Here is a 23713-nt window from a genome sequence, read left to right as displayed (position 1 = left end):
TATCTTTTCTCGTTGTTAATGATGAGTCATCCCTGACCCCAAGCTGTCTATATAGTGAGGGTGTCTTCCCCCATATAAGGAAGGTAGCCAAGTCAAAAGCACACACCCACTCCCACCCATTCCACTCCTATCCATCACCCTTGTTTCCCTCTCATCTTAACTCCTCATGGATGAAGGGTCATCCCTGTATCCTACCCACTGCCCAGGTTAGAAGCAATGCAGCAAGATACATTACATCCACAGCAAGGCCACTTCACTTGATCAGTGACCCCCCCCCCCCCCATATCTGTCCCCTCCTGCAGAAATTAGAGAAAATAAGGAGAAATCCCTTCAGGCTGCATCCAAAATCATCCAAACACAACCACTCCCCCTGGCCTCTCCCTTCCTTGCTCAGCAGACATAGAAAAGAGAGAAGATGGAGGGGGGGGGATCCCTTTGGCCTGCAGTAATGTACATGGGTATTATTCATACACAGCCATTCTCCACTCACCCCTATCCTCTGCCTTCACCCTTCCTTGTTCAAAACCCCTTTCTACCCATCCATCCATCTCATTCTTGGTCATCCCCTCAAGTTCACTCCATCCACCTCTGCCTTCCACGCCTCTTTTGCTAATCTTTTTTCACTCATTCTTTCCATATGTCCAAACCATCCCAATACTCTTTCAACAGCCCTCTTTCTCTCTCTCTCTCTCTCTCTCTCTCTCTCTCTCTCTCTCTCTCTCTCTCTCTCTCTCTCTCTCTCTCTCTCTCTCTCTCTCTCTCTCTCTCCATCTCTATCTCTATCTCTATCTCTCTATCTCTCCAACAAAATGTCCCAGTTAGAGGGACTAATGGTGGTTCAGTGAATTGTTTGTCAGAATCATCCCCCTGCCTTCCATCTTTAGGATCTATCAATATCTTCATCTCCATCTGGTAGTGTATGGCTTGGCCCTCAGTCTCTAGGCTAGATCCAAGATGTCTGTCAGTCAACTTCACCTATTTTCCCTTCACTTTTTCACTAAGAAGCCAATAAGTGGTGATTGCTCCCCTCCTTCTCCTATTCATCATAACCAGTGACATAGAAACGTCCACACTAATACAACACAGACAGCAGTTAAAGATTTCTTCTCAGAGAGATCTGTGGGATGACCTAAAGATTTTTGCTGGCAATTATAGGGCTGTAGGTTTCAAGTCAGGCAAGTATATATATCTGGGTGGGAATGAAGTGTTATGAAAATGTATATCAAGATGAATGCAAAGATAGGGATGTATGAAGGAGTGATTGTACTCATGGCATTGTGTAAACTAGATATTTGGAATTTGAGAGAGGCAGAAATGAAGAACCTTACTTTGTTTGAGATGTATGATAGGTGTTGCATGGATGGACAGAACGAGAAATGTGGAAGTGATACAAGAATAGATATGGAAAGAGAGCTATCACATATGGTAAATCAGTGATACGTAAGTGTTTTGAATATAAAGAAAGAATAAATGAGGGAAGACTTGCAATAAGAATATGAAAAACAGAAGTAGACGGAGTGAACTCGAGAGGAAGACCATGAATAGGGTGTATGGACAGGATAAAGGAAGCATTGGATGCAAGAGAAATGTCTGTTGAGCAAAGAATAGAGAGTGTAAGAGGTAGAAGTGGATGAAGATTGGGGTTAAATGGATAAGGGAATGAAACAGTCAAAAGGTATGTTCTTTGTTTTGTAAATTTTTCAAGTGTAGATAAACCAGATCTAGTTGACAGGCCCTGCTGTGGTGATGCTACATTTTATTGCATTGCCTTTGACCCAAACAATGGGGTGAGGGTCAGGGATAACCCTTTATCCATGAGATGCAAGATGGAAGGAGCAGTGAATGGGTTCTCAATGGGCATAAGCTTTGATTTGGCCAATCTTCTTACAAAAGAATTCAAGTGTGGATCAGGAAAAGCACCATGTGAGGATGAAGTCTATTATTACAACATTTTGCTCATCTGAGCTTTATTATGTATTTGATAAAGCTTGAATGAGCAAAGCATTGTACCAATAAAGACTTTGCCATCACATGGTGCTTTTCTTAATTACTAGTCAGCAGTTGCCTTTCTCTTACAAGCGTGGACATTCTCTTGGTGGGATGCAACCACATACTGACTGCTCCTTTTGTTCTTCACACTCTGGGACCCACATGCAACATACATACATACATATATGATATGATATGGTTTAACGTCACACACACCACCCTATCGGGAGGCTAGGACGGTGCCCCTCACAGAGGGCTTTGTAGCATGGAATTTAATGAACCATGCCCTTAGTTCAACTTCGCTGGTGGCAGGATTTGAACTGCCCTCACCTCGACCTATGCTATACCAAGGCTTTTTCCCCCTTACAAGGGAGGTGGCCAAAAAGAAAAGTCATAAATTCCCACCCATTCTATCCCTAAATACACTCCTCCACCCTTCACCCTCCCTCTTGTCTTAGCACCTCCTGTATGACGGGTCATCCCTGCACCCCCCTCTCCATCCCCCCATACATGCAACATACTTTCATGTTTAAACATGCTGCTCATTATTCAATAAGAGCTTTGTCAATGGGGCAATTTTTGGGACAAACATGTGTTTGTGAACTGGATAGTTCATAGTATTTTCATATCCCTTACATGTGATGCATGTACACTTTATCAAAGCTGTTCATACTCTAGGGCATGCTTGATTAACAGTCAATTTCTGTGATGAATTTTTGATCATGAATTTCATTATTCATAAAGTGAGGTTCTTCTGTATGTATGAGAAAGTTCACATTTAATGCACTTATTTGACCCATAGTCCATCAGAATTGGAGTGACCATTACCATGAGTCTCAGTTGTGAATCAGTCACAAGTTTCTTTGTCATTTTTGAGTGACAAATGTAAATCAGTTTCTTAACCCCTTCGATACGATGACACTTATGTAGGCATCATGAGGAGCAAGTGGGTATGCGAGGATGCCGATGTTGGCGTCTTGATTATATATATTGTAGTTGTACCTGTGTGACCCCCATACTCTGTAAACTGGCTTCATCATATTTTCTATGGTTATCAAAATTCACGGGTGAAAGAGAACGAGCAATACAGCAGTAACTTTATTTTTTATAATGCGAGTATTATGACGCAACATCGCACGTCTGGCAGCTAACGCTGCCTGCGAGATTTTGGCCCAGAGTGAAAGGGTTAAGACCCTGGTGATCCCTTTGCCTAAACCACAGCCATAAACCTCTGGTGTTGGGGGCCAAACAGCAGCAACTACCCTTGGCCATCAGCTCTACGCAGATGGCACCGATCCCCAAGGAGGAGCTACGCCTACCTGGGGGAGTACCACAATCCTTTTTTTTCCAACACACAATGTTACGTTTTTTCTGCACTGAGGGGTCATTTTCCGGCGATCACCCCTCTTCTTCTACTTTTAGCCGGAGATGTAGAGAGCAATCCTGGGCCCACCACAAAATACACATGCCCAACATGCTCTAAACCCATTACTTCGAGCAGACAGACAAAGGGCTCAGTTCAGTGCAATATGTGCAAAAACTGGGCCCACCTCACTTGTACAACACTTGCTGACACAAACCAATACACAAACACTTGGACATGTTCTACCTGCCCTCCAGTAACCCCAATCCCACCTCCCCAACCACAGCCAACACCCTTACCCACTCCCAATTTCCCTTTGCCCTTACCCCCGATTAGTACTCCCCTTCCTTTGTCCCCGATCTCTCCTTTCCCCCCCTCTGACCCAGATCCTACACCTTCCCCACTACCACCCCAACCTCAACCCCAAACGGCAACATACAACACATACAAAACACACAACATCAACATATTACAACACAACATTGACGGTATTAACACTAAAAAACATGAACTTGAACACTTTCTTAAACAACACAACATACACATTGCAATTCTACAAGAAACAAAATTAAGACACTCACACAAAACACCATCATTTCATAATTACACCACCATCAGACAAGACCGGACTGACGGCAATGGCGGTGGACTCATCACCCTGATCCACCATTCCATCTGTTTTGTGGACACAAGTGCCACAACCAAAATTCTCCTCCCTACCACAGATAACACAACAGAAACCCAATCCATTCGTATCCGCACAGGCAACAATTCAACACTAACAATAGTTAACATGTACATTCCCCCCCAATCATCCCCCACAGTTCCAAACACCTTCAGACCTCAACTCAGCCAACTAACCTCAATCCCCAACCTGATCATGGGTGGTGACTTCAACGCCAAGTCGTCTGCCTGGTTTGTCGACAACCCTGACACAGACAGAGGGCTTGATATACAGACTCAATTCGACTCATTGACTATCATGAACAACACGCATAATCATACACATATCCCATACCAAGCCCTCTACACTCCCTCCTCTCCTGATATCACCTTTTGCTCCCCCTGCCTAACCCCAACAACATCATGGAGAGTGGTCGGAGCCCTTGGTTCTGACCACCTTCCAATCATCATCACCACCAAAACAAGATGCACCCCAGCTGGCCACAGACACACTTACACCAATTACAAGAGAGCTAACTGGGAAGCCTTTAATGAAGAGACAGAACAACATTTTGAAACACTTAACAGTACACCAATCACAAACATAAACAATGCTGTGCACGCTTTTAATACAATCATACAAAACGCAGACAAGAGATACATCCCTAGAGGCAACAGAAAATCACACAACCCCAACTTCACACCAGAAATCCAAGGCCTCATCAGACAACGTGACACACTTAAACACGATACCCCCACACCTATCCCTCAAAACATAGCAGACCAAATACAAACACTAAACACTGTGATTGCCAATAAAATACATGAACAAAAAACACAAAATTGGCAAAACTTTATCACTTGATCACAAAACAAACACCAGCAAATTGTACAAAACACTCAACAGCATCACACTATCCAACACTAACACTACACGCTCTCACGCAGCAATAATCACAACAACAGATAATCTACCCTCAAACAGACAACAAGCAAACGCACTCATACGTCATTTTGCACAGACGAGCCATCTTACATCTCACCCTGACGACCGACGCACCATTCGACGTAAGAAAGACTTTCCCACAGACTCAGACTATACACCCTTCATAGACAGTCAGACAAAACTCATAATGCATAGTCTCAAGCACTCATCTGCCTGTGGCCCTGATAACATAAGCAACATCCACCTAAAACACATTGGACCACAAGGTATACACGCACTCACAAACATTGCAAACTACAGCTATTCACACAACACTATACCCGACATCTGGAAGCATGGTAAAATAATCACCATTCCAAAACCGAACAAAGACCCAACAATCCCAACATCGCACCGCCCAATCACACTTCTCTGCACCCCCTCTAAAGTCATTGAACGCCTAATACTTAAACTTGTCACACCATATATTCCCCTTGCTGACTCACAACACGGTTTTAGGCCACTACACTCCACAAACACTCTTCTGACAAACCTCACACAAAGAATTTTAGATGGCATCAATTCAGATAGGCCCCACCACAGAACACTTCTTATAACATTGGACATTAGTAAAGCTTTTGATGCTATCCCCCGCCACAACCTAACAAATAAAATATATAACACAGACATGCACAATAACACCAAAAGATGGCTGGCCAATTATCTGGCAGGCAGGAATGCTCATGTGTCATATAATGGCCAATCATCGCACATCAGAAACATTAAGAACGGAGTACCACAGGGCTCAGTTCTATCCCCCACATTATTTAATCTATACATGCATGACTTACCCACGCCAGACACCTCAGAAATACAAATCTCTTCCTACGCAGACGACATAACAATCACATGCACACATCGTAACACAGACAAAGCTGCAGAAATAATCCAGCCTTACCTTGACACACTCAACACATGGTTCATCACAAACAGACTCAAAATAGCTCCAACCAAATCTACAGCAACACTTCTCACCAACTGGACAAAAGAACACAAATACATACCTCATCTCTACATCAACAACACTCTAATACCACACACACAAACACACCGAAAATTCTTGGTGTAACATACGATACATCCATGTCTTTCAAACAACACCTCACAAACATAAAAAACAAATGCACACCTAGACTTAACGCACTTAAGTCAATCACTGGAACAACATTTGGACAAAACAAAGAAACTAATATAACAATATACAAACAATGCATACGCTCAGTGATGAATTATGCGAGTCCTGCATGGGCTCCTAATCTCAGTGAGACACACCACAACACCCTTCAAATCATACAAAACAAAGCCCTAAAACAATTACAGGCTGCACAAATACATCACCTACAGACCATTTACACCATGAAACAAAAGTCCTCAAAGTCAAGGACCACCTCGACATGAGAGGCACACAAACACTTGCTGCAGCCACCACAAACACATCACACCCGCTACACTACATAGCAGAACACCCACACACACCAAGAAACATTAAAACTACACCCAAAGACCTTTATTACACACAGATACTCTCTTCTCTTCCTCCACAACCACCAAATACCAGCCTCCGGAAACATATTCATAATCATATCACTCACCGCTCCATTAACACACTGAAAGACAACACACTGCTGCATGCCAGACCCCCTGATATCCACCCTTCTGAATCCTCTCTCCCACGTAAGGACAGAGTCCACTTGGCCAGACTGCGATGCGGTCACCACCCAGCACTTCTAAGCTACCAGAAGAGGCTGGACGACCGTGTTGTGAACAGCTGCCCAGGATGTAACACTTCACCCCATACCATACAACACATAATGGAAGACTGCATTATACACAATCATGCACGCAAACAACACAACATACACTCTATAAAGGATTTGTGGGAAAACCCAGTTTCGGCTGTGGCCTTCCTTGGGGAGACGGGACTGCTCGGACAGACAGTCTAGGGAACGACAACAACAACAACAACCTCTGGTGTACAAAAAGAGTGTAGGGTACCCCAAAAAAAAGTCATAATTGTGTCAGTAAGTGGCAGTAGTCAGATCTATAAAATTGTTTAGCCAACCTCTTCACAGACCAGTAATTCATAATGTGCTCACGTGTTCTTCTATGAGGACCAAAAAAAACATACACCTATAAGGTGGATGTCAGAAAGAATGGTTTCACCTGTCAATGCCCTCAGGAGCAGCAGCCCAATGTCCCCATCAACTTTGACACTTATTTCATTTACCTTTCCACACGAAGAGAGTTGACAGCTAGTAACTGTTCATCCCTCTTCCTCCAATGTAACAGAGATAGTCTTACACTAATATAACACAGAGAGTAGGCCAATGTCTCTTTCCAGAGAGATCTATAGGTGGGCCTGAGGACCATTACTGGCCATCATGGGGTTGCAGGTGTCCAATCACTGAAACTCAGAGCAACTATTACTATTGTTGTTGTTCATCCATTGTATTCAGGTATGTAGAAAATTTCATTTTTCATATTTGATTCCAACAGAGACACAGTTGACTTTGCACGGCAAATGGAAGCAGCAGGAATATCCTTTTTAACAGTCCATGGACGTACAAAGGACCAGCGTTCAGATCCAGTCAACTATGAAGTGTTGGCTGATATCAAGAATTCTCTCAGGATTCCAGTTATAGCAAATGGTGACATCAAAACACTTGATGATGCTGTGCATATGCAAGAGACTACAGGTGTCAATGGTGAGTATCCCTTTTTCTTATAAGAAAAATCTTATGTTTGATGCGATGGAGCAAGTTTCATGTTTGATGAATGATGGAGCAAATGTGTTACTGAGTGGACACTGCAAGATAGGGAGCGTGGAAGAGGGAGACCAGACAGAAGGCGGAGAAACAAGATAAAAGAAGTCTGCAGGAGTGACCTGTCAGAGGTTGGCACAGTCATGTGAGTCTTAGAATGCTATGAAAGAGGCCTTTATTCAGCAGTGGACTCAGGATGGCTGATTGATTGATTGATTGATTGATTGAATGGCATGTTAAGTGGAGATTTAAATATTTTAGCAGATTAATATTTACCGTGATATTGTTTACTATTTTGTACATTGTAGTTATCGGGATGAAAAATTACTATGTGCATACAATAGTTGCTAGGACCAGTGATTGGTACCTGTTTATGATGGTTCTGAAAGAAGACTGGCAGAGGGAATTATCTCCTTGCTACCCATTTTCAAAACTTATCAACTTCCTCTCACCTTATTCTGGAGGTGCTTACACCCACTCTTCAGACTAGACCCAAGATTTTGCTTTATCAACTTGAACTGTTATTCTTCCAGGATAGGTAGAGTGAAAAATATAGAGATGAGGTCAAGTGTGGGGATTGGAAGAGAACTGGCAGATGGAGTTGATCAAATAATGATGAAATAGTTTGGGCATGTGGAAAGAGAATGAAGTAAGATTGGAAACATGAGTGTGGGAAGCAGAAACGAATAGAGGGAACTTGAGGGGAAGATCAAGGATGAGGTGGATGGGTCGGGTACAGGAAGTATTGAATGTCTCTCAAGCAAAAAAGAAAGCAAAAGATAGAAGTGAGTGGTGCACTTCTTGATGGAGGTTAGGGAGTTGGCGGGTTTTGAAATTGGGCAGCCCCGCTATCCATCTTGGAGGACCATCATTGGCCTCAAGAGTGGTTGTAAGGAGGAGAAATAAGAGAAGGAAGGGAGGTAGAAAGGTACTGATAGTGAGTTGAGTAAGAAAAGGAAAGAAGATGAATACCTGATGAACGTGAGAAATATGTGAAAGGAGGAAATTGGAAGTAGGAAAAGAATAGAAGCGTGAAAGTAGTATCAAGTGAATACAAAGAGCAGTAACTAACTTGGTTCTCAGCTTAGCAGATAAACCATACAAGGAGAGACAAGAAAAGAAAGAAGTGATATGATCATGATGCTTAAGTGAATAAAAGAGGTAGATAAAACTGACAGAGAAGACCTCCTGAATTTGGATGGGAGGTTATGAGGTCATGGAAATTGATTAAAGAAATACCACATGTCTGTAGGATGTGAAAAATATAGCTTTCCATATAGATATATCAACTCTTGGAGTAACCTAGAATATGATGTAGTTCAAACTAAAACTGTAAATGAATTTAAAACTAGGTATGATAGAAAAAAAAAAGATACCTTCAAACATGATTCGGTTTAACATCATGAAAGGAATGGAAATCCTTGACAGGAATGATTTACTAAAAAATGACAATGGGAAAACAAGAGGTCATGAAAAAAAAAGCTCAAAAAGGTTTAACTATTGAAGAGATCGGAAAAAGAATAGCTTCCCACACAGAGTGCTGGATATATGGAATAACTTGGATAAAGAAACAGTGTGTGCAAATACAACTAGGTAAATACCTCAACCTCCGTTACAAGTAGTGATCCTCAAACCTTCTTGGCCAGTGAACATCCCACAAGCATAGCTCCAAGCCCATAGATTTAGGAATGAAACTTGGGCGTCATGTATTAAGGACCATGAGGCACTAAGAAAAACTGAAGGAGTTTTAGAGGTCATATAGAAAAGAAAGGATGACAATAGTTGTCACCTTGAGTTTCACTGACTAGAAACCTGAAGCCCCACAGTGGCTGGTAACTGGCCTTGGGCCCTTTCATTGATCTTTTTTGGAAAAAAAAAATTGAACTGTTATATGTTTTGTCTTGGTATGGAACTGTTTCTTGCAGGATCACTCCTTGCAAATACCCTTTGTTGGTTTGTGCAAAAAGATGGAGATTTAAAGTTAAAACTGGATTAAGATTATTTTATGATTGTAGGTTTGTCTTTCTCTGGATGAGGGGATGGAGGGGGGTTGCCAATTAAGTGAAACAGTTTTGCTGTGGATGTGCTGTGTCTTGCTGCATTGTTTCTGACCCTTGTAAGGGGGGAAAACTCTTGGTATATATATATATATACATAGATGTATATATGATGTATCAATATTTTGGATAGTGAGAAAGTTTTCTTAGGCAGATACAGTCACCTCACAGCAGCCAGAATAAAACAACTCCACCATTGAAAAGATCTTTATATATAATCACGAAGAAGAGGGCTATAGCTATTAGCCAAAATATAGAAGTTACACATTCTTCTAAAGTTTCCTTTTTTATTCTGACTGTGGGTTCTTCTTGATTATTAATTGCATATGTGCTACAACATTTTGTCAAAGTGATCTTTATATACGTCAGCTGATGTGGAGAAATGTTGGAAATGTGTATGGAAAGGGAAATAATGATAGCGAACTTAGTGCTTGTTTAAGAAGAAAGTAATCATTTATATTTGGGCCAGAGTGGTTGATTGAAGGGATGTCAAGAGGGCATAAATGAATTATGTAGTGGTGCCCAAAAAAATTAGATTTAGAAAAGAGAATGGTGGAACATTTTATCATTATCCAGTAGAAGAGAGATTTGATAGTGTTGGTAAAATGGAAGAAAAAGAAAAGGGAAGGAGGCAGAGAGGTGCTGAAAGGAAACAAGCAGAAAGAGAAAACAAACAAACATTAGGCAATACTGAGAGAGTTATGGAATATAGCAAAAGTTAAAGGAAAAGTGTTAGTAGAGGAAGAATGGATATTTTTTAAGATGTTAAAACGTGCTAATATGATGTATGGGATGATCAATTAATCAATCTAAGGCCCCAGGTATCTCTTGCAGGAGACCCAAGGTGAGGTAGAGGGGGTGTGCAAATCAAATATACGCAGTAAGACAGATATGTGAGAAGCTTTTGGCAAAAGGTAAAGATATCTTTTAGGCTTTCATGGATTTAGAGTTGCATGACCCAGTTGACAAAAAGCATTGTAGAATGTGTTGCAGATACACGGGATAGGGAGAACTCATATGAGTGAGTTTTTACTCGAGTTAATAGAGCATGTTTGAGGGTTGGAAAAAGAGAAGGAATGGCTTGAAGTGAAGGTGGGGTTATGTCAAGATTGTATGATGGCCCCATGGTGTGAATATGAATTGGGTGATGCATACATACCAAGGCTTTTTTCCCCCTTACAAGGGAGGTAGCCAAGAAGAAAAAGCATAAAACTATTTCCCACCGATTCCATCCCTAAATACACTCCATCCCCTTCCACCCTCCAACCTCCCTCATATCTTAGCACCTCCTGGATGACAGGTCATCCCTGCACCTTGTCCACTGCCCTGGGTCAGAGGCAGTGTCGCAAGACACGGCACATCCACAGCAAGGCCGCTTAACATGAGAGTACGAGGCTGAAGTTTGGAGTTTGGGAGTGAGAACAGTGGGAAGTGAGAGGTGAACCAGTTGTTTGCAGATGACACTGCTTGTGTGGCTGATACTGAGGAATGACTGAAGCAGCGTGTGTGATACGAGAAAGTTAAAAGTAAATGTGGGCAAAAGTAAGATGATGACATGTGCAAGGAGAGAAGATGATGGCAGGTCAGATATGAATTTGAAGGTTCAGAGGGAGAAAGAAGTGGTGAGTTGTCATTACTTTGGGGTCACATATGCCAATGAATGGAGGAGTGGATATAGAGGTGAATTATAGAGTAAAGAAGGCAAGTAAATGTCTGAAGGAATAAAAAGTGTTATTCAAAATAGGTATATGGGGATGAATACGATGAGAAGTTTGCCTGAGGGAGTGACAGGACCCATGGCACAGTATGGAGCAGAAACCTGGAATTTAAAGAAAAAGGAACTTGAATGTGTTTGAAATGAATTATTTCAGAAATATGCTACATGTCACAAGGAAGGATAGAGTGAGAAATGGGAGGTAAGACAGAGGGTGTGATTCGAAAGAGCTGTCAGGTAGAGTAGATTAAATAATGCTGAGGTGGTTTGAGCATATGGAGAGAGTGAGTGAGGAAAGATCAACAAAAAAAAGTATGGAAAATGGAAGTGGATGGAGTGAATTTTAGAGGGGGACCAAGAATGAGGTTGATACATACATACATATACCAAGGCTTTTTCCCCCTTACAAGGGAGGTAGCCAAAAAGGAAAAGGCATAAAATCATTCCCATCCATTCCATCCCTGAATACACTCCACACCCCTCCACCCTCCCTCTTACCTTAGCACCTCCTGGATGACGGGTCATCCCTGCACCTTGTCCACTGCCCTGGGTCAGAAGCAGTGTCACAAGACACAGCACATCCACAGCGAGGCCACTTCAATGAGGTTGATGGATTGGGTAAAATTGGTATTGATTGCAAGAGGAATGTTGAGCTAGGAAGAGATAGTGCAAAGTATACAAGTAAATGGAAAGTGGTTCTAAACAGATGAAGGAATGACACATTCTGAAGGGATATTCTTGTATGTTCCGTTGGAATGGGGTTTCCATATAATGAAACAGTGATAAACCAGTTCCAGCTGTCAGTCCCTGCTGTTGAAGAACTCTGTCTTGTCACATAATGTAGCAAAGGTCAGGGATGACCTTTCATTCATGAAGTGCTAAGATCAATCAATCTGTTACCCCAGGTGTTTCTTGAAAGATACCCATTGCTCCCAGCTTATTAGGAACAGCCACTAGACTGGCCCACAAATTAAGAAATATTGTGTTGTTTGGGCAGGGCAAGAGTGTCTTCTATTTGGTGATTACATTTGGGGCAATTTGAACCTGTGGCCAGATTTAGTCTATGTTGGTACCACTTCAGTGCTAGGTAGAGGCCTGAACACAGTGATCCCATTGTGGTTCTTGTTTGTCATGGAAGGGATTTCTTGTATGGGCTAACATCTTGTGGAGTCAGAGTATAGAGTTTGGGAGTCATTCCTAGAGTGTTTGTTTCATGATCTGAGTGTGTATGTGTTTTTGTATGGATATTGAAGTGCAGTTGGTAAGAGTGTTGAAGATGTTTGACTAGTATAATGCTGGGATTTATTTTTTGTCAAATTCAGTTGGTGGTGCTTCTGTAATGTGGGGGGAAAGATGGGTAGGTTGTATGGGGAAGGTTTTGACTTGTGTTTTTAGATGTTATGTTAGGTTGGTTTTAGTGTATTTGGTTATTATTCTTTAAACTTTATTTTATGTTGTTTCTAAGATGCCATAGTCCTCTTGATTGTTAGGAGCCATGCTGTGTAGGTGCAGGCAAGTGTGGTTTTTATGAGTTGTTTGTATACCGTGATTGGTGTTTTTTTCTGGTGGCCAGTGCTTGCTACAGATCTTAGTATGATTATTTTCATGTTTGTTTTTCACTGTGAGGTCCTTGATGTGAGGGCTGAAGGACACATGTATATCAAAATAATTTTATTTATTATTATTATTTTTTGTTTTTACCAGAGATAGAAATTAGCCATTTAATCTGACTATTGAGTGTTTCTTTGATTTATGGTTGTCTGGGTTGAGCAGTATCATTGATAATTTCTGGGGCCACAGTTCCAGATTGTAAAGATATATTTGTGTGATTTTTGTGCCTATTCTATAGTTGCTGTGCTGGACTATGATTATCAGCTCATCTGCATAGGGGATTTGATTTGAGATCATTCATGAATAGGTTAAAAAGTATGAGTGACAGTATTGCTCTTTGATAAACTGTATTGTACAATCTTTTGTTTTCCAATAGATGGTTGTTCTGAGAATTACCACTGTCAGTTAAGAAGGTTTTTAAACCATTTCTTGTCAGTATTGTGGCTGTCCATCTTTATAATCTTTGTGACAGGATATTTTCTAGGAACAGTGTCCAAATTTTTGTGTCTAATGCTACCATTACTGTCTAATCTGGTAGCACTATTTTGCTGAAGCTCTCCAGTATTTGTTAAGTAATGTGTTGGTGAAATGATTCCCTTTGAATCCATGTTTATTTGAGGAGGTGAGTAATTGTCATTTGTTTCCTCCTGAGATCAGTCTTTCCATCAGTTTAAACTTGGTGGATAGGAAAGAGATAGGTTCATGTGATGCCAAGTCTTCAGGTGGTTTGTTTGGGTTTCAGGATTTTACGTGCTCTTTTCCAGATCCACAGCAGTGGACAGGATGCAGGGATGACCTGTCATCCAGGAAGTGCCAAAATAAGAGGGAGGGAGGAGGGTGGAGGGGAGTGGAATATATAGGAAATGGAATGGGTGGGAGTGGTTTCTATGCCTTTTTCTTTTTGGATACCCACCCATGTAAGGGGGAAAAAGCCTTTGATACATGTATGTATGTATTTTCCAGATCATTGGGATTCTGTTGCTAAGATGGGAGAGGCAGTGAATGGGTTTGGATGGATGCAGATGTGTGTGGGGTGCATGTATGCTTTGATTTGGCCATATCTGTTACAAGGGGGGAAAGGCCCTATGGTTTGTATGTATGTTAACCAAGAAATATACTTCACATATTTGTTGTGGTGAAATGTGAGAGTTCATCTCACCACGCTTGGGATTCAAGGGGAAAAATCTTTAAGTACACTAGGTTGTAGAATTATGAGAGCCAAAAAGGCTAACTCCACATGGAATTTTTATTTTATTTTCACAATTCATGGAGAAGGGGGTCGTCAAATTAATAAAGCAGCCTTGCTGTGGATGTGCTGTGTCTTGTGACACTGCTTCTGACCCAGGGCAGTGGACGGGATGCAGGGATGACCCGTCATCCAGGAGGTGCCAAGATGTGAGGGAGGGAAGAGGATGGAGGGGAGTGGAGTATGTAGGGGATGGAATGGGTGGGAGTGGTTTCTATACCTTTTTCGTTTTGGCTACCTCCTGTGTAAGGGGGAAAAAAGCCTTTGGTATATGTATACAATTCACATACTATGAGACATTGAAGTAAACTAATCAACATTTAGTTTTATGAAGGCTGAATTGTAGTTAAACAAAGCTGAATGCATACAAAATATAATACTTCAGTGAGGAATAAACCAGATCTGTCAGTATGAATCTGATGATGATGATCATCATCATCATATACCAAGGCTTTTTCCCCCTTTCAAGGGAGGTAGCCAAAAAGGGAAAGGCATAAAAACACTCCCACCCATTTCATCCCTAAATACACTCCACACCCCTCCCACCCTCCCTCTCATCTGAGCACCTCCTGGATGACGGGATGATGATTTGGTTTAATGTCACAAACTCCCCCTTATCGGAAGGCTAGGATGGGGGGATAGCCAATGCAATGCAAATACAATGAATAAAGCAATTGCCAACATACCTAATGGATAGTACATGTGCACAAATGCTCCTATCCTAACATAGATCTCTTCTAACCATATTGCATGATTTTGAATCTCTCTAGTATGATTAAGTTGTCACCTGAATATGTGCAATGGAGTCCCCTACGAGCAGTACACCTGCATTATTTAAATTCTTTATGAGATATCTCCACATCTCAGATCCAGAACATAATATCTAAGCTGTCATCTGTTCTGATAAATTAACAATATAGTTCAGTACAACAACTACAAGACAGCTGCCAAGAACATCCAAGCATACCTAGACAAACTATGACTGACTAAGATAGAACAGAATGACAGCATCCCCAACAGAAATTGCCAATATTATTGTTCACCTAAGACCACCATGAATTAAAAAAATATTCAACAGTCAAAGTGAATGGCAAAGAATTGATTTCTTTCCAAGATACTTCTGTGTTGTTGATGGCATGTTTATGTTGAACAACTACCATTCTCTGACTGTAGATTCACTGCCAGAATTATCAGTCATATATAACTCAGCATCAGAGAGATGCCTTATCATAAGATATATGCTTTGAATGTTAAGAGTACACCTTGGTCAAGGAGTTCTATCAGTGAGATTATGTTGGAGGGCTAGAAATGCAAAGTTATGTTAGGATGAATGCTGTCTATATGTTTAGGTTGAATTGGAACAACCATGCACAGCATAGTTGTGAAGATACTGCTCCTTAATAAAGTTCCAGACCCATCCCTTATTAGCACTGAAGGAAGCAGCTTTACTTAGCATTTCACAAATATTAGAACACAGCCTGTTATGAATTTTAAAACCTTTCATACAAAGAGTGCTGCCACTAAGGTTCACTTTTTGATGCTCATTGTGCAAGATAAATTTTTTTTTCACATTAGAGTGACACACTAGTTATGATCTTGGATGACACCTTAAACAAATCAGTCAGTTGCTTCTTGATTTATCGGCGTTCTTCCTTAGGTTTTGGGTTGTGGAATCACATGTGCTGTAATACTAAGCCTTCACATGATTGCCTTCATCTACTTGAGCCCTCTGAATAATTTCAAGACTTTGTTCCAGAGTCAAAGCAATTCTCTTGTGTTTTCCTGAAACCTTAGTTTTGGAAAAAGGACATTTAAAAAACATGGGTACAAAATCTGAACACCAAATATAAAAATCACAAGAAAAGCAGGTGACTAGAAAGCATACATATACCAAGGCTTTTTCCCCCTTCCAAGGGAGGTAGCCAAAAAGGGAAAGGCATAAAAACACTCCCACCCATTTCATCCCTACATACACTCCACACCCCTCCCACCCTCCCTCTCATCTGACTAGAAAGCAAAGATGCATAACCACACATTTTGACCGCCCAGCATTGACTTAACCCATTAAACTCCGATGACAAGATGTCTTGTCATTTGGTCAAATAAAAAAAAAAATCATAAAACACCAAAATGTTTGATCAAACACCAGAAAAATATGACGTCAATCCTCGCTTCGCTCACGAGCGAAGTGAGGACTGACGTCATATTTTTCTGGTGTTTGATCAAACATTTTGGTGTTTTATGATTTTTTTTTTTTTATTTGACCAAATGACAAGACATCTTGTCATCGGAGTTTAATGGGTTAATATATGGCAGGAAGGATGTTCATCAAATAGCTGGTCAGGCTGATGCAGCTCAGAATTTAGTGTAAAATGAGAACACCACCCCACACCTTCCACCACATACACACTTCATGTGAGATTTTTATGCAGTAAAGTAGGACTTAGTAGAAATAGATTATTTATATGTGTGTTAATTTTCATATTGGGAAAATGCATATTGTATGAGGGACTGGTGCTGGTGTATTATATTTTAGTACTTAGTGAAATAATCCCATCATGGTTTGAACAAAACTATTAGATCTATCTATCTATGTACCAAAAGGCTTCTTTCCCTTTATAGGTAGCCAGCCAAGGGATGTACAACCCCATACCCGCCCAAAAACTATTGGTATCCCTTTCTCCTCCGACCCTGTTGTGCCTTGACTCTTCATAGGATAAACATACAGAGAGTAGGTTCCCTAGTCCCATCACATCATCTCACTTAGCTGCCTTTTACGACATGCTTGGGAAACGTGGAGGTAGAATATTTCACCACCATAGTGGGAAACCGAAGAGGTAGTCATAGAAATGGTAAAGGACAATTTCAGGGAACAGCATAAAGGAAGAACTGCTGTAGTACAAAAGTTGCACCATTTCTTTATGAGTAGAGATTTTTACTCTAAAATAGGCAAATAATATCTGGCTCTGGTCCGTAGGAGTACCCTAAAACAGTCCCTATAGCATTGGTTGCATGTTACTATGCAGTCAATACACTAGTATGAGGAAAAACTATCTAAAAAAAAAAAAAAAAATGCTCAGGAGCTAAATAATGACGTCACAAAAAGGTGGTGGTGGGGGGGGGGGTTTAGAATTGTTTAGGATCCTTAAATATGTATACCAAAAGATTTTTTTCCTCTTTTTAAAAGGCTGCACATCTACTGAAACTGGAATGATATAGAGATGATTAACATGGCCCCTGCACAAGAATAACGTGCAAAATTGTGAAGTGTTCCACTATTTTTGGAAGATCATTGGTCAAGTGGGTAAAGGTTTTGTAGGTTGAGGTGATGGTGGTTCGAAACCTGCCGCTGGCAAGTTAAACTAAGGGCATGGTTCATTAAATTGTACGCTACAAAGTCCTCTGTAAGGGGCACCATCCTAGCCTCTTGATAAGGGGGAGTTTGTGATGTTAAACCAAATCATTCAAAAAAAGATGGCTAAATCACAGCAGTACTATCACAAAGACTAGTTAATCTATTTGCACACAAACCCCTGAGTATGCTGGTAGTGTCATTAGAAGTATGCGTGTTTCACATCGTTGTAGTCATGGGCTGAAGTACCCTACATCTTACTGATTTCCAGCAGTGACTGTTACCTGCTTCAACAGTCCAAGCACATAGAGTAAAAGTGATGACTTTGGTCTCAGCTATGCAACTCCTAGCACATACTCCTTCCCCACTCATTCCTACCCCAGACCAGGAGCACAACACCAAAGCTCTGATATACACAGGTGACCTAACAATAATAGCCCAGTACTGGAACTACAAGATAGCATCCAAAAACACTCATATTTACTTCATTAAGTCAGAATTATAGGTGACACAAAACAAAGTACAGAAGAACCTGGAAACTACAGACACTGAAGCAATGGACTTTTGGAAAATAAAGATTTCAACTGAAATACGAAAATTTCTGCAGAAGTGTGACAGCACCAAATGCTTTCATTACTTCAGTTGTTTTAGTCTGTCCCACGCACTCATATATACACTTAGGGCTACATTACTGAACATTCTTTTAAGTAATAACAATATTATATTAATACTGTATCAAGATTTAGAGCATGGTTGTATGATTATGTGTTTATTTGTAGTCATACTAATTACCAACAACTGCCAATAACTCCAATGATATTAATTTTTTTTTATTTAATATAGGCATGAATGAATTATTTGTGCCATACTTTATCACCTCTAATTTTTAAAGCATTTGGCTACATCCATATTGAGATAAGCAAGATGTGATACACTACCAACAACTTGATGCGAGCTTGGAGACACCATGAACTGCCTCGTAACTTGTGTTGTTGGTTAAGTCAGCATTATCCAGGGCATATCAGAAATGTTAATTAATAATTGCAATATTGATGTTGCAACATGGTTTTAAACTTGCAGGTATGATAAGATATGGTACAATATTTATTAAAAAAAAGATTAACTTCATGGGAGTCAACAGTAGTAACAGAACTGCCTCAAAGGTCCTCTTTTTTTTTTTTTTTTTTTTTTTTTTTTTTTTTTGTTTTTTTTTTTTTTTTTTTTTTTTTTTTTTTTATAATATAAAAAATTTTTTTTTTTTTTTTTTTTTTTTTTTTTTTTTTTTTTTTTTTTTTTTGACAAAAATGTACTCAAATAATCCAATGTATTTAGTTCCTAGTCCTACTCCAACTATTCAACATTCAAAATAGGTCATTCCTCAGGCTTCCATTAGTTCATCTTTCACAACAAACAAAGTTGTCTCAAAACTCTCATCAAGCTATGAGTTATTAGAAGTGCATCACATCTTGAATCTCGATATTGATGCTGCCAAAGGCTTTAAAACTTTTGCCTATTTAGATGAAGAAATTGTTAAAGAAATACTAGTCACACTAATAAGGCCTAGACTGGAGTATGCTGTGACATTATGGTCACCTAGTGCCAAGAAGACTATAAAGAAAATTGAAAGAATCCAGAGACCAGCCACGAGAATGACCCCAACACTTTCAAACCTGTCATATGAGGAGAGACTGGCTAAATTGAAATTAATGACTTTGGAACAAAGAAGAGAAAGAGGCAACCTGTTGACCATTTACAGAATCATGAAAGGCATGGAAGTCCTTAATAGAGAGGACTTACTAAATTGGGATAAGAGAAATACAAGGGGACATGAAAAAAATAAAATAAAAAAAGGATAGGTATAGAAGAGACCTGAAAAAAACAGTTTTCCACAAAGAGTGGTGGATATCTGGAACAAACTGGATAAAACAATAGTGTGTGCAAAAACTATACATGAATTTAAGAGCTAACTAGACACTGCAAGATATACAGATGGGACACCACGAGCATAGTTCCCCTTCCCATAAGATACAACTAGGTAAATACACACACACACAACTTGTGGCGCAGTTGGTAGAGTTTCCGGCTGCCACTACGGAGGTCTGGGTTCGAATCCTGCCCAGAGCTGAAATAATTTCAGTATTGTTGTTCTGTGGGTTGTTACTCCAACTCTCATGGGCAGAAAGTTGAGGGTGTGTGTGTGTGTGTGTAAGGTCACAGCATTACCCATAGATCAGTCATATACAAGATCTAAGCTCTCTTCTAGGAAGGAAATAACTGTCAATCACAAGTCCAACACATGATCCAAAGACTATGGTGAATCACACACACACACACACTCAATAAGAGATTGAGCATGCTTAGAACATTTGTGTACATAAAATTTTATCAGTAGAAGGAAACATTAATCAATGTGTATAAATGATTTATAAAAAAAAAATACACTTAATTATTCATCCACAGCATGGGGGTTCATCAGTTAAGAAAGCAAACCTATAAAGTACACAAAATAAAGCCTTAAAAATAATAAATGTCTACCCTAAAACAACACCAATAGAACATCTACATTCAGAAACTGATATCCTCCACATAGAGCTGCACATAAGAATGAGACACATAACTGTATACAAGAGCCCTAAAGTCTACTTAACCCTCACATCACATCACACAAACACAGCTCAGCAGATGCAGTTTATAAACAACTCAGATTAGGTCTGGTATCAGACCATATGTGCCACAAGTAGTCACCATACAGAAGATCGTTAACATGGTCAACACTCACCCGTTTCAAATAGCACAACTTAACCTCTTCGATATGAAGACACCTACATGAGTATCATGAGGCAGGAGTGAGTATATGAGAATGCTGGTGTCAGTGTCTTGATAATATTTATTTTGTAGTTGTAGCTGAGTGACCCCTGAATTCTGTGAACTGGTTTGATCACATTTTCTGTGTTTATTATTACTCAGAGTGAAAGAGAACAAGCAATACAGCAGTAACCTTATATTTTATAATGTGTGTAGTGTGATGCATTTTACTGTAGGCATCTGATGCTGTGCACAAGAATTTGACTCATATTAAAGAGGTTAATCTCTTCCCTGAGTAAACTATGGGAAAATCTGGTGAACATGGCAAAGTTGTTGTTGTTGTTCCTTGGGAGACTGGTCATGTTCAAGTGATCTGAGGCAGCGGATTTCTTGATTAATTGTACGAGTAGATGCCATGCAGTGTATGAAGGTGGTTAATTTCAGAAATATCAAAAGCTGAATAAATAACCTGGTGGCACCCAAAAATGAAAAGGTAGGTGCCATTCAGTAAAGAAAGGCTTAATCAAGATAAGTTTCTTTTGGTGCTTAGATGAAATTGTGCTGGTGACATCTAGAGTAAAAAAGTAAACATCAGTACAAAAGGAGTAAGTTGGCTTCAGAATTCTAGATTTGAAAAATTCTTATTTTGGATATTATAAATGAAAATATTTTTTTTCACAGCTGTGATGGCGGCTCGTGGATTATTGGCAAACCCCGCAATGTATGCAGGTTATGATGTGACTCCTCTGAATTGCATCAAGGACTGGGTAAACATTTCTCTCTCGTCGGGTACCCCTTTCAGCACTTTTCACCATCACCTCATCTATATGTGTGAAAAATCATTTTCAAGGGCTGAAAGGCGGTATTTTAATGTTTTAGGTAGCACCTCTGGTGTCATAGACTTTTTACAGGAGAAATTTGATCTACAATTTTGATAATGAGTTCTGCATATCATGTAAACAGAAATTAAATAAAGAGTAATATTATCTGGCTTTTTATATGCTCAGCAAAATAATTTATGTTAATTAGTTTTAGTCTGATGTAAGTGGTAGTCTTGCAAGATGAACATTGGAAAGAATCATTTCCTTGCAACCTATCTTCAGAATGTCAACTTCAACTCCTCTATTTCAAGGTGCAGCTGCGTAGGGCTGACAATCAGTCTAAGGACTGGCCCCAAAATATCTATAAACTTCAACATAAGGAGAATTGACAACCTGGAACTACTACACTTTTCCGATTACTATAAGCCAATGGAGAATGGTTGTATATGGATGATGTCATGCATGAGGTGGAATGGGTGGGGGGTGAGGTAGTATGTGTGAGAAAAATTTGACGCAGCCCAAAGGGATTTCTCCCCGTCCTCTTTTCTGCATGAGGGGACGGAGGGGGGGTCACCAATTTAATGAAGCGGCCTTGCTGTGGATGTGCTGTGTCTTGCGACACTGCCTCTGACCCAGGGCAGTGGACAAGGTGCAGGGATGACCCGTCATCCAGGAGGTGCCAAGATAAGAGGGAGGGTGGAGGGGAGTGGAGTGTATTAGGGATGGGAATGGTTTTTATGCCTTTTTCTTTTTGTCTACCTCCCTTGTAAGGGTGAAAAAGCCTTTGGTATATGTATGTATGTATAAGCCAATGTCAAGGAAATTGATCCACACTAATACATCACAGACACCAATTCAATATTTCTTCCTAGAGAGATCTATGGGAGGGCTCTAGAATTGTTGCCAGACTGTGGAGGTGGATTCCAGTCAGAGAAACTAGGCAACAAGTTCTGGTGCCGGATGAAATCATGGCATTAATACAAATGCAAAAGTGATTCTTGAGGACTATGGAAAATATATGCAGGAAAAAGTACAAGTGTGAAAATCACTCGGATACATCACAAAAATACAGGAGAAATTATTAAGGAATATTAACAAAGTGCCAAATTTAATGTTACCCCTGAGCTTCTTGGTTTTCTGAGATTTCATAGGTAAACATTAATCGGTTATACATAACAACTATACATTTTTTGCAATATATATATTATAAAAATGACACAGTTTGATGTGATTATCTGTAAGAATTATAATCATATAAAAGTGGGATGGTAGCTTCATACTTTATTTACCATTTCGTTAATTTACATCTAACACATACGGGTCGCATGGAGTTTGTTTACATTCGAGTTGGTCGTACGAGTGTTGGTATGAGACACAACTTGGATAACTCGTTTATTCAGTTTGATTTAGTGTTTGAACTATCTAATGACTGCAGAATAGACAGTAGACACAATTTCAGGACTTTTGTGAAAGATAGATAATTCAACTATTATTTTATTGATCAAGACAAGTCCAAATATTGAAGTAGGCTAATGAATTTAGGAAGGTCTCTGTACTTTCAAAAGAGATTTACATGGGTCTTCAAAGTTGTCATTGGAAACCGTAAAGAACAGTTGGAAGTCAGGGTAGTTAACTTTTCTGTGGTACTCAAGAATATCATTAATGTTAATTCCTGTGATCATAGTAAAAGGCAACCTTATGGCTGCCCAGTTCTAGTTGCAAGTAACATTAATTTTGAAGTTGACAGTTATAATTCACAAGGTATTAGCATTTTGCCCAGCACGTTTGTGCTATTCTGCCCAGTTTCTGAGCTGAAAATTTTGGGTAGAACTACAAGTTCGATTTTGGAGAATTGTGTTGACCTTCGTCAAGCCTTATCAATCCTTTGTCAACCCTTGTCAAGCCATATGGCAGACACAAATATGGCTGAAGTTGTCAAAGTTGAAGATGTAAAGGAGAGTAGTGAGAAGAAGGTGGCTGAAGTCAATGAAACTGAAGATGCAAAAAATAATGCTGGCATGGAGGTGGCAGAGGTCAGTAAAGTTGATGCTAAAGATCACGAAGCCATGAAGATGGATGAAGTCATCAAAGTTAAAGACATGAATTTAAGTGAAGAATTGAAAGAATCTAAAGATGAGGAGAACTTAGATTGTAAACAAATTAAAATTGAAGAAGGGAGCAGTGGTGAAACTGTAGAAGGTGATGATAGTGCAATACATAAACAAAAGTGTGAAGAACAGGAGAGTGCGGGTGATCATGTTAAGTCAGAAAACACTGAAGAACTTGAAGAACCTAAAGAAATAGTTCCTCACAAATCAAAAAATCAACTTAGGAAAGAAAAACGA

The 23713-nt window shown here is 39.9% G+C and overlaps 1 protein-coding gene and 1 non-coding gene across 4 annotated transcripts in view; both read left to right on the top strand.

Annotated features, from left to right (window-relative positions):
• Dus4 (Dihydrouridine synthase 4) overlaps positions 1-21533 on the top strand; it is a 41556-nt gene extending 20023 nt beyond the window's left edge. For all 3 annotated transcript variants that reach the window (XM_076192264.1, XM_076192263.1, XM_076192265.1), the window contains 2 exons: positions 7497-7705; positions 21229-21533. In XM_076192264.1, the coding sequence (XP_076048379.1) occupies positions 7497-7705; positions 21229-21482 (463 nt within the window). In that variant the 3' untranslated portion in view covers positions 21483-21533. The remainder of the gene's footprint in view (positions 1-7496; positions 7706-21228) is intronic.
• LOC143030109 (U6 spliceosomal RNA) lies at positions 17569-17672 on the top strand. The gene has a single exon (XR_012966898.1). It is a non-coding gene; the product is annotated as a U6 spliceosomal RNA (small nuclear RNA).
• Positions 21534-23713: the final 2180 nt, after the last annotated feature.

This window comes from Oratosquilla oratoria, chromosome 11 (assembly GCF_046742065.1).
Source record: "Oratosquilla oratoria isolate Oo_2021 chromosome 11, ASM4674206v1, whole genome shotgun sequence".
In the NCBI taxonomy this organism is placed as follows: domain Eukaryota; kingdom Metazoa; phylum Arthropoda; class Malacostraca; order Stomatopoda; family Squillidae; genus Oratosquilla; species Oratosquilla oratoria.
This window is presented reverse-complemented; position numbering and strand designations above follow the sequence as displayed.